Consider the following 16,471-nt stretch of genomic DNA (forward strand, 5'->3'; position numbering starts at 1 on the left):
CCCACTTAAATCTCCATGTACTTAATTACTAAAACACAGAAATCCTAAACCGCGTGGCCACTACTGCGGCCGCGTGACCTTTTACCTCTTCATTCTCATTAGTGGAGAACTAATTATCAAATGTTTCCTTGTCAATAGGGCCGTATTTTGGGGGGATAAACTCCAAGAAAAATAGTGAGTTCTGTGTTGAAACCCCAACAACAATAGTGAGTTTTGGGTTGAAATATGGAATGTAATCAAGGTAAAGAGAAAATGAAGTGAATTTTATCAGTTATGCAGGTGGGGGTGGAGGGTGGGGGGTGGGAGGTGTACTGTTTTTTTCTTTTCTTTTTTTTTTTTTGGTGGTGGAATATGGGCACTGGTGAAGGGATGGGTGTTTGAGCTTTGTATAACTGAGACATAAGCCTGAGAACTTTGTAACTTTCCACATGGTGATTCAATAAAATAAATTAAAAAAAAAAAAAGAAAAAAAAAGGAAACTTATTTTGGTTCGTTACAACTAGTACTGAATGAACACAAGAGTGTGGCTAAGGACCATGAAAACTAGAGCAGGAAAAGCAAATCTTAGCTATTTTAAAGAGGCCTGAGGGCCCCCAAATTTTCCATCAAAAGATGTTGGTTACACGGGGGCAATGCTTGGGTCTGATAGTACCTGGAATTACCCAGGCAACTCAGTGGTGCTGGGGTCTCCCGGACTGCTCTCAGTAATGCTTAGGGAACCTATGTGGTATGGGATTTAAGTCTGGGGACACACTAGGCGTGCATTCGAACTGCTGCTCTACCTTCCCGCCCAAAGCAACTAATTCATCAACAAAGTTAGCCAGATTTTTGAGCACTGCCTGAACACTTTTTTTAAGTGAAAAGAGAGATCGACAAATAGAGTAGGTTGGACAATGGAAAAATAAGGTCTCAACCTTATTCGCTAATTTAACACATAATGTTCAACAATAATAATAAGTCAGACACTGACTTACAGACTCCAGGGACATAAAAGACAAGAAGACAGACATGTACCTGTGAAGGAGAAAATGCATGAGTCTTCTACTAAACTGGATGGTAGAAGAAAGGAGGGAAGGAAGAATTAAGAGTGATGAAAGTAAGAGTGAGAAAGTGATAAAAAAGAAAGGTGGCATGGAAGAAAAATGTGAACAAGGTCGGGCAGTTTTAAGTTCCATTAAAAAAAAAATCAAGCAGTAGTAGAACATTGGCTGTATCTTTCCTTTTCTTTCTTTTTTTTTTTCCCCTTTTTGGGTCACACCTGGCGATGCACAGGGGTAAAGTTACTCCTGGCAGTGCTCAGGGAACCATATGGGATGCTGGGAATCGAACCCGGGTTGGCCGCATGCAAGGCAAATGCCCTACCCGCTGTACTATTGCTCCAGCCCCACTGGCTGTTTCTTGAGATAGGTAAAGGACTGGGAGACAGGAACCTCAATGTCAAGTGAACCATTACTGTTTCTACAAACAGGTAATCTACACAGTAGTTGATTTCTTTAACTTCACCTTTGATTTTGAGAACAGAAATAAGATGTTATATATACTGTCAATGTAAGATTACTATCAACATAATGGATTAAATTAGTAAAACAAGAATATGAGGAGACTACTGTAAAATAAGCATGAAGGAAAGAAGTTTAATCTGGGTAAAGATTTTCTAGAATGCAAGAATGGTGAATTTAATTATAGCAGATCAACCCCTAACACTCAAAGGAGAACAAAGGTGAGAAAGGGCTTCCAAGTACTGAGAGGAGACCAGAGTCTACAGGCTACTTGGTTAACTCTTCTTGTTCTGTTTCCCAAGCTATCAATTTACTTTCTTCATCAACTTTTCTTTTTGCAGTGCTCAGGACCGAACCCAGGGTCTCACACATGCAAGGCAACCACTGTACCACCGAGCTACCTCCAAGTCTGTGAGAATTTCACTCCCTTTCTTCCTCCTTCCCTCTCTCCTCTTTTTTTTCTGGCTCCACCCAGCAGTGCTCATGGCTTACTCCTGGCAGTGTTGGGGGACCATGTGGCGTTCTGGGAATTCGTACAAGGCAAGCACCTACCCACTATACTACTGGGCTGGCTCCTAGAAAGGTTCCTTAAGTAACAATTAAAAATTGCTGGCTTTGATTCCTGGCACGCCACATGGTCCCTAGAGACCCACCAGGAAGGATCCTTAAACTCAAGAGTCGGGAGAAGACCCTGAGCACCACTGGTTGTTTCAGATTTCTGGGCCACTGGGTGTGGCCCAGAAATCTGAAACAACAAAGTAAGAGAATTTTTCCAGGTCTCATTTACATAATCTATGAACGGGATGATAGCATGATACTAGATACACCAACCTTAAAATTTATTCTGAGAATGAGGTGGGATAACAGATAGAGGGTGTTTAGAACTGAGAGGCACTATCCAAGCTAACGCCAACACTTTCATGTTTCTAAGACAGAAACTTACAATGCAAAACCCACATTGAGCAGTTTTATTAAACAACAAGGGAAAAACTGCTATCATTAGTGGTTTATGGTAAAGTTGTAATTGTGAATAGTAGATTAAAAATCGATTTTATCATTTGGCCTCTTAGAGCAAAAGAACCAAGAACTTAAAGTAAATTTTATCTGAATTAGAAAGTATGAGGGGTCAGAATGATAGAACAGATCATATGCCTTGAATAATGGTTTGATCCCCAATACCACAAGGTCCCCTGAGAATCACTGTGTGGCTCTGGAGACCCCCAAAGCACCACCTGGTCCAACAAGTCCCCTACAAAAGGTATCAGTAATGAAGAATAGATCAAAGAATGATACAAAGACAAACAATCTCCAAAAAAATATCTCTATTAGCAGGAAAATCATCAACATAATTCTTGAAATATTATCAAACTCTGGTTGTTTCTTCAGTAAGTCATTTTTAAAATTAAGAAAAAGAAGGCCAAAATTCAGTTTATTAACAAGTGCATAAAAATTGGGCCCCAAAGCACTATACAAATGTAATGCAGTTCCTATCAGGATACACATGACAATTTTCAAAGAAATAGACAAAACACTCCTGAAATTTATATTGAACAATTAACCCCCACGAATAGCTAAAGCAATCCTTGGAAAAAAGATGGATAGCCTCACCTTCCCCAACTTCAAACTCAACTACAAAGCAGTAGTAATTAAGAAAGCATGGTATTGGGATATAAACAGAACTGCAGATCAATGGAACAGAGTTGACTATTCTGTCACAGACCCCCAAATATATGGCCACTTAATCTTTGACAAAGGAGCAAGAAATGTAAAGTGGAACAAGGAAAGCCTCTTCAACAAGTGGTGCTGGGAAAACTGGATAGCTACCTGCAAAAAAATGAACTCTGACCTCTGTCTAATGCCAGGCACAAAAGTTAGACCAAAGTGGATTAAAGACCTCAATATCATACACGAATCTATAAGGTTCATAGAAGAAAATGTAGGCAGAACTCTCCATGACATTGAAGCTAAAAGCATCTTTAAGGATGAAACAGCACTGACCATGCAAGTGGAAACAAACATAAACAAATGGGACTCCATCAAACTAAGAAGCTTCTGCACTTCAAAAGAAACAGTGACCAAAATACAGAAAGAGCCCACAGAATGGGAAAGAATATTTACCCAATACCCATCTGATAAGGGATTAATATCCAGGATATACAAGACACTAGTAGAATTGTATAAGAAAAAACCTCCAACCCCATCAAAAAATGGGGAGAAGGAATGAACAGAAGTTTTCTTAAAAAAGAAATACAAATGGCCAGAAGGCACATGAAAAAATGCTCCACATCGCTAGTCATCAGGGAGATGCAAATCAAAACAACAATGAGATATCATCTCACACCACAGAGACTGGCACACATTCAAAAGAACAAAAGCAACCAGTGCTGGTGTGGATGTGGGGAAAAAGGGACACTCTTTCACTGTTGGTGGGAATGCCGACTGCCCAGCCTTTCTTGAAAACAATATGGACAGTCCTTCAAAAACTAGAAATTGAGCTTCCATATGACCCCGCAATACCACTTCTGGGAATATAACCCAAGGATGCAAAAAAGCACAGCAGAAATGACATATGTACCTGTATGTTCATTGCAGCACTGTTCACAATAGCCAAAATCTGGAAACAACCCAAGTGCCCTAAAACAGATGACTGGTTAAAGAAACTTTGGTACATCTACACAATGGAATACTATGCAGCTGTTAGGAGAGATGAAGTCATGAAATTTGCTTATAAATGGATAGACATGGAGAGTATTATGCTAAGTGAAATGAGTCAGAAAGAGAGGGACAGACATAGAGGGACTGCCCTCATTTGTGGTGTATAAAATAACATTACATGAGGCTGACACCCAAGGACAGTAGATACAAGGGCCAGGGGGATTGCCCCATAGCTGGAAGCCTGCTTCATGAGCGAAGGGGAGAAGGCAGATGGAATAGAGAAGGGAACACTAAGAAAATGATGGCTGGAGGAACCAGTTGGGATGGGAGATGCATGCTGAAAGTAGGTAATGGACCAAACATGATGACCTCTCAGTGTCTGTGTTGCAAGCCATAATGCCCAAAAGTAGAGAGAGAGTATGGGGAATATTGTCTGCCATAGAGGCATGGGGTGGGTGGGAAAGGGTGGATATACCCAGGATATTGGTGGTGGGGAATGTGCACTGGTGGAGGGACGGATATTTGATCATTGTGAGATTGTAACCCAAACATGAGAGCTTGTAACTATCTCACGGTGATTCAATAAAATTAAAAAAAAAAAAAAGTAATTGGCCCAAAGAATTAATATGTAGGCAAGGTGCCTGTCCTGCAGAGTTGATCATAACTGGACTCTGAGTACCCCACGTATGGTCCCTTGAGGCCCTCCAAGAGTGGTCCATGAGCACCACTGAGTATGGTTCAATCCCACCCCACACAAAGTAATTATCCTAGCTCCAAATTACCTTCATTTGTAAATACTTAACTGATTAAGGAAGAAAAGATTCATTAACATGGAACATTCACGGAACACAGGCCTAACAGGAAGCATCTGGGCAAAATGTTTTTTAACTGCAATGAACATGGATTTTACCTCTTAATCAGAAGTATCCACTACCACTACTTAGCACTATTTTTGTACAGTTACCTGTATTACCCAAGCAGAGTTCAATACTCAAAAAGACAAAGAAGGAAAAAAAAAAAAACCCAACACCAAAAATAACCAAAAAAAACCCCACCAAAACACCTCCCTTATGCTAGCCTATGAAATACACAAGTGCAATTTCAACTGAATAATACAAACTAATCCTAGCAATATGTGTACCAACACGTAGGGTATAAGTCAGTCCATTACAAATGTTCATGTAGATGTTTTCAAACACACATTGGACACAACAATCCATCAGTTCACAATGAGGGCAAAGAACAGGAATGCTCTAAGAATTGCACATAAAATTTTTTTATGAGCCACACCCCGCTGGGCGTAGGACTTAATCCTAGCTCCGTTTTCAATGATCACTCCTGGCGATGCTCTAAGGCACTGAATCTGGATAGGCTGCATGACAAGCACCATACCCACCATGTTATCTCTCTTTTAACTATTAAATATGAGCAGAACCATATATGTACAACTTCATAAGCTATCCCTTAAATTCACAAAGGTGCTATTCTGTAGTATGCAACCACTTAAATTAGAAAAAAAAATCTTATCTCCTAATTAAATAAAAAGCTTTAAAAACAACAATAATCCCTTAAAATAACAATGAGATAAACAAACTGCAGCCTGGGGGGTAAATTTCTTTTAGGAACCAGGATAAGAATCCTTAGAAACATCTGAAGGGGAAAATTCATTTAAGAAATTGGACCAACATGATATTTCAACATTCCCTCACCCTCTTTTTGGTTTGTTTGTAAACACATCCTCATGGGCAGAGTTATCTAAAAGAAAAGTAACTTTCCCAACATTTGGAAAACTCATCAAATTTATAAACATCTCAATTGCAAATTATTTCAGCATCAAACTATTAGCTAAGGTATTTGATCCAAGTTAAAGGTTTCCAGGATTCACAAGGGAAAGCATGAGAGAATCTTAAGCACAGAGCAGGGTTTTTTTTTAACCTGGCAAAAGCCATTCTCTGAACCCACCAACAATTAATTTATCAAGATTGTTCCATCTTTTAATACTTATAATCTGTCTTCTTCCAAATTATCAACATCCCTTAGAAGTTCTCATATAACAAAGTGATGAATGCAAATGAAATCCACCACAAAGAAGGAAAACACTATTAATTTGTTTTCCAAGTAATATAAAAGGAGCTTTTAAATTATTACATTCCTTCCACATCAGGCACATTAATAGTTACAGTGACGATAATACCTGTGCTCCTGATACAGGGCCAAAGGGGTTTGGTGGTCTCATAACAGGCTGGCTGTATATTAAGGTTGGCTGTGTCATTACTGGTACACTTCCCATTTGAGGAGGCTAAAAAAAAAAAGAAATATGTCACATTTAAAAAGATGTTCCCTCACATTTTCTTTATAAGTAAAGATGAAACGGCTGAATGAAAAGTACTGATATTCTGTTTTGATTTACTGGAAAAATTCTGTAAATGCAACCAAGGCTGATTGCTATAAAAATTTTAAGGCTACCTTTGGGGTATGAAAATCTTCATGTGTTTACATTTAAAAGTTTATTTTGCTTTTGGGCCGGAGCGATAGCACAGCGGGTAGGGCATTTGCCTTGCACGCAGCAGACCTGGGTTCGATCCCTGGCATCCCATATGGTCCGCCAAGCACTGCCAGGAGCAATTCCTGAGTGCAAAGCCAGGAGTAACCCCTGAGCACCGCTGGGTGAGACCCAAAAAAAGTTTATTTTGCTTTTAAAAAATACAATGAGATATTACTAAAATATGAGTAAAAGTACTTCAGGCCCAAAAATCTTGCAAATTTTCTAAATATATTAAGACTACCATATAGCTATTTCTTTTAAGATAAATTACCTGCATGCATCAATCAAGTATGTATTACTTGTGTAATCACAAATGAAGGTAGGTCCTTCTTGGAAAAGGTTTTAGTCTTTATAGTTCATTTTTTTTTTTTTTTTTGCTTTCTGGGTCACACCTGGCAATGCACAGAGGTTACTCCTGGCTCTGCACTCAGGAATTACTCCTGACGGTGCTCAGGGGACTATATGGGATGCCGGGAATCAACTCGGGTTAGCCGCATGCAAGGCAAATGCCCTTCGTACTGTGCGATTGCTCCAGCCCCCTATAGTTCTTTCATTTCATTTCAGATATTTTTAGGGAGAATCAAAAGGCTAAATTGTATACAAAGAAGTTAGCTCATTTTTGAGTAAATGGATAAACTATTAACTCATTTTTTAAAAAGTACTCTTTGATATAAAGTCAATATAATGAGTAAATAGCACACTGAGAACAGTTCAGTATTTCTTTTGAACTGCAATACTCTAAAATATTATCTTTTGATGAATCTCCACTTTACATCTCAAGTAGACTCCAATTTGTAGCAAGAACTTCACTTCAATTTTATGACCTAAGTTTTTATGAAGATGTTCTTATAATAGCAACTAAACCAAAGACTGTGAAACTTCCTCACATGCAGGACGAGAGCTACGTCTGAAAGAGGCAAATGAAGTAGCCCAGCAGCCACAGCAGCCTTGGGGAGTGGGGGGAGAGGGGCCTGAGCCTTCTACTAGTAACAGGTCTCCAAACATATTACAGTGCACTGAATCGATCACCGCTATTTCTTATCTGAATTTACACAAAGCTGGAAGAATAAGGGAAGTCTAGGATATGGGTTGTGAAAAGTTTAAAGATTAAAGAACTGTTTTTGTAATGTTCAATCATTATCATTGATTTTTTCTCTGGCCTTTACTGAACTTTTACCCTACACAATTCAAAAAATGTTTTGCCTCCCTTCCATTACAGCATAAAGGTTTAAAGACCTCACAGCTGATTTAAGATTACAGGCAACAAAGGCTTAAATGAAGTATAAAAAGGCTAGTAAAGGGAAAAAGAAACCAAGAATGCGGCAAATACCAAATAAATGGTATCCTGTTGTATTATGTCAATATTAAGAAACAATGCTATGACAGAAGGCTATATCAAGACATTACAGGTACATGTTGCACGATGTTCTTTTTCCCCAGTTAAACTGAAAGACATGTTAACTATGAATCAACCCATTTCCAAAATGTCATAGCTGTAAAAATACTTACGATTCCATATCCTATCATGCCCGTCGGTGTAGTAGCAGGATAGGCCATTACAGGGGGTGCCTGATATGTAAAAAATAATAAACACGGAAGTAAAATTGATGTATTTCAACTGAGTGCAAGGAATAAATAACTGCAGTTCCTCTATAAAAATTGCTAAGACAGCTATAATTAAATGTGATACTTGTGATCATTAATTACTATCTCAATTATTGCTCAATTTAAAAAGTGCATTGAACTTAAGCAGGGAAGCAGAATTAGAAAGAAGTACCATTTAAACTTAGATACAATGATCTAAGAGAACTTAGATACAACAATGATCTAAGACTTCAGCATGCTTTGACAGCTTAAAAACGTCTCTAGATTAAAAAAAAATTTCAAATTTCTAAAGTCTAAACGTTTACTATCACAAAAACCAGAAAAAGTATTATTAGTGAATGTTTTCCTAAGTAGTTAATTTTTTAGCAAGGAAAATACATTAAAGATCCCAAATCAATTAACTTTAGCTTTCCAAAAACTAGTAACAATAAACCAAGGATTTTAAATACTAAGTATAACTACAAAGCTCGATATGTATTCGATATGTATTCGATATGCCAAAACCAGTAACAATGATGGGTCTCATTCCCCTTACCCTGAAAGAGCCTCCAATGCGGCATGGCTGGGAAGAACGAGTAAAGAGAGGCTGCTAAAATCTCAGGGCTAGGACAAATGGAGACGTTACCGGTGCCTGCTCGAGCTAATTGATGATCAACGGGGGATGACAGTGATGACAGTGATGAAGTATAACTACTACTATGAAGTTTAGGGGTTTTGTTGGGTGGAGGTGTCAGAATGGAGGGGTCTTAGGCCACACCTGGTGTGTTTCTCTGGGGTTCCTCCTGGCTCTCCGCCCACGAATCACACCTTACACGTTCAGGGGACCAAAGAGGACGCTGGGCATGATCCCGACTGGCCACATGCAAGGCAAGCACCCTAGCCACGGTACTATCGCTCTGGCCCTAAAGGGTAGTTTCTATATTTGTATTCCTTCTGATTTATTCAGCAAATTAAACTATCTTCTGCAAAAGCACCAATTTTAAGAGGAGCAATAAATATTAAACTTGTTTAATGCTTAAAAGAGCCACCTTCCACTAAGATGTCTAAGTGTCCCCCTTTCCTTAACTCAGGTTCTACAAATATACAATCGGAGCACAAATCATTTTAGATGTATATGCTGTCTTAACAACATTACCGATTGTTTTTTTCAAATGAAAACTAAAACTGAGTACAGGTGAAAGACCAATAACACTGCTAAATAACTGAAAAAACTTATGGCAATTTGGACATACACATAGAAAAATAAATGAAGCATAAGAAGTGAATAGCTGAAAGTTTAGTATTTGGGTGAGCAAGTAGGATTTATTGGTCTCTCCCTACTTAAAAACCAAAGGTTGCAAGAGTAGACAAACTGCCAAGTACAGCAGAAGCCTGTAAAATTTCATGCAATTGTTATTTTTGACATCACCACGATCAACACTTTACTTCATTCAGAAGTCATCAAGTGCATAGGTGGCAGCGCACGCACGGACGCACACACACACACACACACACGCGCGCGCACACACACACACACACACACACACAGAGCCATCTGGCAGCAATGGCAGAATACTAAGCAAAAAGAAAAAAAAATTGTATTTCCCATGCCACCATCAGAATCAATTCTGCAACACACCCATCAAATCAGGAGATGCTAGAAAGAATTTTTTTTGGCACATCAAAAATCTGAATGTGAAAACAAGTAATAGCTGGAAGGTTATGAGATTCTGCTACAGCAGTGGTTAATAGCATGCCAATTTATTGCAAAAAAGGCTAGTTTTTGGTCACTTACGTATTGTGGAAAATGCATGCCATTCTGTTTTTCCCAGGAAGAACAATTACATAATGCAATAACACTGGATTAGAACAAGTACTTACACAACAAAATACACAGAGCATTTTAGTTCACATGTACATTCACTACCTAAAATTCCTCATATTTTCAGTATCTAATGGAAAGAATATCTACACTAAAAACACCATCAAGGTTGACAAGGGAAATCTAGTCTTATGACATCATCCCTGTACACACAAAATAGTGTACTGATTACAAGTGTCATTAAATATAAAATGTATCCATTGCATAAACAATGCCAAAGTCAGTGTTTCCCATGAATAAATTAGCATTATGTGATGTCTGCTACAGAATAAGAAGCTAACAATAATGAAAAGAATTTATAGTGTAACATCATAAATGGTATACTTCAATACCTAAGAATGTGTTTAATTAAAAAGTATTTAAAAACCTTGACAGTGTTTAAGGATTAATAAAAAGGTTAGAAATATAAAGAAATGTCAAAAGCAGCAGTTGATCTAAGTAGTGAATGACATCACCCCTAATTATTAGTCATTAAAGTAAGTACCTCTAAGACACATTTTAACGTATTTAGAGATGATCCCATTACATATAGCACACGGCATCATAAATGCTGCTATCATATCAATCTATATACAAGTTCTACTGGTAGGTGCTTTATGATTTAGCGTCCAATCTAAAGTACCTACACACGTTGAATTCTTAACACAGACCAACACTAATTTGATACAGAATGTTTGTTATATTCTTTTGCTGTTTTTGGAAATATCCAGAGATGCTCAGGGGTTATACCTGGCTCTGAGCTCAGGAATTACTCTTGGCAGTGCTTGAGGGTCCATATAAGATGCTGGGATCAAACTCGGTCAGCCACACGCAAGGCAAATTACCATCACTACAACCCCATTAGTTGTATTTTTATATGCTTCTATTTGTATCATTTCTTATACATAATCAGTTATAATTCACAGTAGACTATAAAATCCACTAACTTACTATTCTTTCAAACCTTCAGTGGAAGTATTCAAATGGAAGCATTCAGTAGATTCAGCCTCAAAATACACACTTCAATTTAAATATGCTTTCTAGTTGCTTTGTGAGTGGGGAAGAATAATCACATAATATCTGCTTACTACTTAAACACTGTGAATTCAAGAAAGTGTGCATAAAAACTAAACTTACTTGAACTCAATGTTTCATTATTAGTGATGGTAGTGACCAGTAACACTGAAAAAGTAATACCTTAAAAGGTGGCTAAGTATCAATATTATCCTCCATTTATGAAAACCAAAACCAACCAAACTCTTTAAATAATGTCAAACAATTAGAGATTTTAACTAAACCAAGTAAAACAAGCAATACCCCAGAAGGGATTCAGTAACAAGAAATCAGCTACCACCAGGGCAAGGTGCTCTCTCAACAGTAGGAAACTAAAATGTATCTACCCTGTATAATTAAGCATATTTCAAAATTTCCTACATGATAAATTTTTTTTCCTGAGCTGGGGAGATTTACTGGATCGGTAAAACTGCAGCTGACTATAAAGATGAGGTAGTCACAAAGAGTCCCTTTGGGGCAACCACATTTAGAGCAACTGAAAATCACTGTAGAACTTCCTTAATAAAAAGCTCTAGCCAGCATGCAGAATTAATCCTCCTTACTATTGGTCTCCCTATTAATCCATAAATCCCCTAAACCAATCTACCTAGTGCTATCTAAGTCATCCAGGACATGCGTAGAGACATGAGCCTTGTAGCCAAAGTGCCTGTTCCCTACTCTGCCTTTTTTTTTTTTTTTTTTTTAGCTCTGAGGAACTGAGAGGAAATGATCAGGGACACAGTAGGTGGAGCTCAGAACAAAGGACTTCAGAAAACTCTGGTTCTGGAGTCAGTTGGATTAGAACTAAATAAGGAAGCACATTTTCTTTGTGATACCAAAAAATTAAAAACTGTATATTCTAAATAGAAAATAAATGTAAGATGAGCAATGAGTACATACACTGTAGTTATGCTTCCTTGGGCTAAAAACAAAAACAAAACCTAACAAAACCCCCATCCATATCAGTTAAGAACTCTGTAACCCTATGCATACTACTGCATAGAACTTAGTAACTAACTGAATGGAAATCTCCATTTACTCAACAATAAAATGGGAATAACAACCACCACAAAAGGTTAATTTAAGTATGAAATACCACATACTTCTTAAAACAACATCAGCCCAAAAGTAACCTTTGTACGTTAGCTATTAAAATGTGTGTGGAAAACAAAGCCACCAAGATTCCTTAAAACAAAACAAACAAAACAAAAACCCAAATTACTTAACACTTCTACAACTCACTATTTTCCTTCCCATTTATGCCTGTCACTTAAAATACACCATTTCCTAACTTGTCAGGAGCTTTTTCAACTCACCATTGTTGCAGCATTCCAAGCAGTTGTTGGTGCAACCTTTGGTTGCCAGTTAGATCCTCCAGTAAGCTTCTTTTCACCTGGCTGACTCCAATTTACATCACTTAAAAAATAATTGCAGAGAATATTAAAGCTTGCAATTACTTTCTTTTGCTATATATTTACTAAAACAGAGCATTCAAGATGCTGATCTGATATCACTACATATAATTTCAAGGTGAAGCCAAATCAGTCTATAAACTGATGGTAAAAGACTATAAATACAACACTCACTTCTTAGTGGTTCCATTTCCAATGCCAAGATCTAAGGCAGAAGAAAAAGAGAACATTTGAAAACTAGACTCATTTATATAAAATCACTTATTTTAGGAAGATTTGAAAACCAGATACTTACTGCCCACAAGGTTAGCTAAAGATGAATCCAAGTCATCAGATACCAACTTGCTGGGTGGGAGTTTGGCAACAGGAAGACTCTGGTTCTGAGAGGCCACTGTTGGTTTGAGAAGTCCACCTAGTTCATCAAAGCCTTAAAGTTACAAACAGACGAAATAGGATTTATAAGGAACTTTACAGTGCTACACCTTTCTAAGGAGGTCTCTACCTTTTCTCCTTGTTTGCTTACAAGAAAAACTATAAAAATAAACACTTAAAAAATGTTCTTAGACAGAGGAAGAGAAAATTACTACCCCCCCACCAAAATATGAAGAAAGCTACTGCCTTAACATAAATCATGCGTACTTCATGACAAAATTACACTAAGGTGAAAGGGATGTAGAGAGAAACATTTAAGTACTGATTCCGAAGTTGTTAAAGAGAGAGGAATAAAATACAATTTTCCCACCACCCAGAAAACTTTGTTTAAGGGGCTGGAGCGATAGCACAGTAGGTAGGGCCTTTGCCTTGCACGAGGCAAACCCAGGTTTGATTCTCAGTGCAGATTCCTGAGAGCAGAGCTAGGAGTAAACCCCTGTATATCGCTGGGTGTGACCAAGAAAGCAAAAACAAAACAAACAATAAACTTTGTTTAAAAGCTATTTCTGAAAAAACACCAATGAAAATATGTATTAGAAATATGAATCTGTAATTTTGTAGGTTTCAATTATTAAAATAGGATTTTAGGAACTGAGAGATAGCTCAAAAGACTGAGCTCATGTTTTGCATACAGGAAGCCTGGATTCCTTTCCCTGCAACTCAGAACCATACGGTCCTGAGATCACTGAGGCAAAAATAAGCCCAAGGAATTCAAGATGCGGCTCCAAAACAAAAAAGAAAATTTTATTCATATGGAAAAACAAACGCCCACAGATAGCTGAAACAATTCTTGGGAAAAAGATGATGGGAGGCATCACCCTCCCCAACCTCAAACTCTACTACAAAGCAGTAACAATTAAAACAGCATGGTACTGGAACAAAGGCAGAGCCGTAGACCAATGGAACAGGGTGGAATATCCCTACACACAACCCCAAATGTATGATCATCTAATCTTTGATAAGGGAGCAAGAGATGTGAAGTGGAACAAGGAAAGTCTCTTCAACAAATGGTGCTGGAACAACTGGACAACCACATGCAAAAAAATGGGCTTAGACCTTGACCTGACACCATGCACAAAAGTCAGATCAAAATGGATTAAAGACATCAACATTAGACCACAAACCATAAGGTACATTGAAGACAAGGTCGGCAAAACCCTCCACGATATTGAAGATAAACGTATCTTCAAAGGTGACACGGAACTAAGCAATCTAGTAAAAACAGAGATCAACAAATGGGACTACATTAAACTAAAAAGCTTCTGCACCGCAAGAGATACAGTGACCAGAATACAAAGACTATCCACAGAATGGGAAAGGATATTCACACAATACCCATCAGATAAGGGGTTGATATCAAGGGTATATAAAGCACTGGTTGAACTCTACAAGAAGAAAACATCCAAGCCCATCAAAAAATGGGGCGAAGAAATGAACAGAAACTTTACCAAGGAAGAAATACGAATGGCCAAAAGGCACATGAAAAAGTGCTCTACATCACTAATCATCAGAGAGATGCAGATCAAAACAAACATGAGATACCACCTCACACCACAGAGATTAGCACACATCCAAAAGAACAAAAGCAACCGCTGTTGGAGAGGATGTGGGGAGAAAGGGACCCTTCTTCACTGCTGGTGGGAATGCCGACTGGTTCAGCCCTTCTGGAAAACAATTTGGACGATTCTCAAAAAATTAGATATTGAATTCCCATTTGACCCAGCAATACCACTGCTGGGAATATATCCCAGAGAAGCAAAAAAATACAATCGAAACAACATCTGCACATGTATGTTCATCGCAGCACTGTTTACAATAGCCAGAATCTGGAAAAAACCCGAATGCCCCAAAACGGATGACTGGTTGAGGAAACTTTGGTACATCTATACAATGGAATACTATGCAGCTGTTAGAAAAAAGGAAGTCAAGAATTTTGTAGTTAAGTGGATGGGCATGAAAAGTTTCATGCTGAGTGAAATGAGTCAGAAAGAGAGAGACAGACATAGAAAGACTGTACTCATCTATGGTATATAGAATATCAGAGTGGGAGACTAATACCCAAGAACTGTAGAAATAAGTACCAGGAGGTTGACCCCATGGCTTCGAGGCTGGCCTCACGTTCTGGGGAAAGGTCAACTCAGAGAAGCGATCACCAACTACATTGCAGTCGAAGGCCATGTGGGGGAAGGGACTTGCGGGCTGAATGAGGGCTAGAGACTGAGCACAGCGGCCACTCAACACCTTTGTTGCAAACCACAACAGCTAATTAGAGAGAGAGAACAGAAGGGAATGCCCTGCCACAGTGGCAGGGTGGGTTGCGGGGGAGATGGGATTGGGGAGGGTGGGAGGGACGCTGGGTTTACGGGTGGTGGAGAATGGGCACTGGTGAAGGGATGGGTTCCCGAACTTTGTATGAGGGAAGTATAAGCACAAAAGTGTATAAATCTGTAACTGTACCCTCACGGTGATTCTCTAATTAAAAATAAATAAATTATTTTTAAAAAAAAGAAAATTTTATAGATAAATATTTTTATACTCTTTGGGGCAGAGTAAGATAAATTAGAAACAAGTGAAAATGCTTAGCTACTCTTCTTAGAACAGCTAACTGAACTGTTTAGAAGTAAAAACACAAAATTCCTTAAGGTTCTCTACTAAAGGGTAAAATGCAAATCTAATCAATCCACTAAATGAAACCCTTCATTCATTTGAAAAGCATCAATAGTAACAGTTTCTAGATTATGAAAAATTGGCATTTATTCCCTTTCCTTTATTGTTTTGTCCAGAATGAGAAATGAAAAACATCAAATGCATTTTTTTTAAAAAAAAAGGACTATTAGAACACAGAAAAGATGACATTCAAGGTTTTTAGAAAGAAGGTTGAGAACATCTCAATATAGTGTTCCAGTACCCTACAATGAGATTATCAATTTTATAGGAAGCTGTAACCATTCCAAACTTCAATTAACTCTACATTAAACGGAAACACTTGCTCTCCCAGCTCCCTGTTCTGGAGAGTACATGATGTCAGGGACCAGGCCAGGCCTCACACTGCCACGCATGTGCCCAGCCCTGTTAGCTGTCTCTCCATCCTCAAGACTAGAAACATTATAAAGCTCTTTTAAGGCAAGTATACTGCAAGAATCGGTTTTAAAACAATTTAAAAAAAGTTCCTGAATTTACAGCGCTCATATTTAGAACATTTGAGATATTTATACATCTACTATTTCACTGGGTAAAGATACTATTAGGTTCTGTTTTCCTAGTTTAAAAAAAAGCGCCAATTTCAGAAACGCTGAGCATCTTGTAAAGTGAAAAACTAATGTATAAACAGCATAACACTCAGCCTACAGTTTCTAGCAACTTAGCAGTCTAATCTGAAAAGAACTTTTATTCCACACTTTTATACCTCTGAGAAACAAAATGTCCCTAG

The 16,471-nt window shown here is 38.1% G+C and overlaps 1 protein-coding gene across 9 annotated transcripts in view; it reads right to left on the reverse strand.

The window, feature by feature from the left end:
- The window catches only part of PICALM (phosphatidylinositol binding clathrin assembly protein), a 131,385-nt gene that overhangs the window by 11,231 nt on the left and 103,683 nt on the right, over positions 1 to 16,471 (reverse strand). For 3 of the 9 annotated variants that reach the window (XM_055137240.1, XM_055137176.1, XM_055136957.1), the window contains 6 exons: positions 12,905 to 13,036; positions 12,784 to 12,814; positions 12,514 to 12,613; positions 10,079 to 10,102; positions 8,209 to 8,268; positions 6,349 to 6,453 (listed from right to left, as the gene is read on the reverse strand). In XM_055137240.1, the coding sequence (XP_054993215.1) occupies positions 6,349 to 6,453; positions 8,209 to 8,268; positions 10,079 to 10,102; positions 12,514 to 12,613; positions 12,784 to 12,814; positions 12,905 to 13,036 (452 nt within the window). The remainder of the gene's footprint in view (positions 1 to 6,348; positions 6,454 to 8,208; positions 8,269 to 10,078; positions 10,103 to 12,513; positions 12,614 to 12,783; positions 12,815 to 12,904; positions 13,037 to 16,471) is intronic. The other 6 variants (XM_055137276.1, XM_055136993.1, XM_055137290.1 and 3 more) reach the window with 3 other exon arrangements.

This window comes from Sorex araneus, chromosome 1, assembly GCF_027595985.1.
Source record: "Sorex araneus isolate mSorAra2 chromosome 1, mSorAra2.pri, whole genome shotgun sequence".
Lineage (NCBI taxonomy): Eukaryota > Metazoa > Chordata > Mammalia > Eulipotyphla > Soricidae > Sorex > Sorex araneus.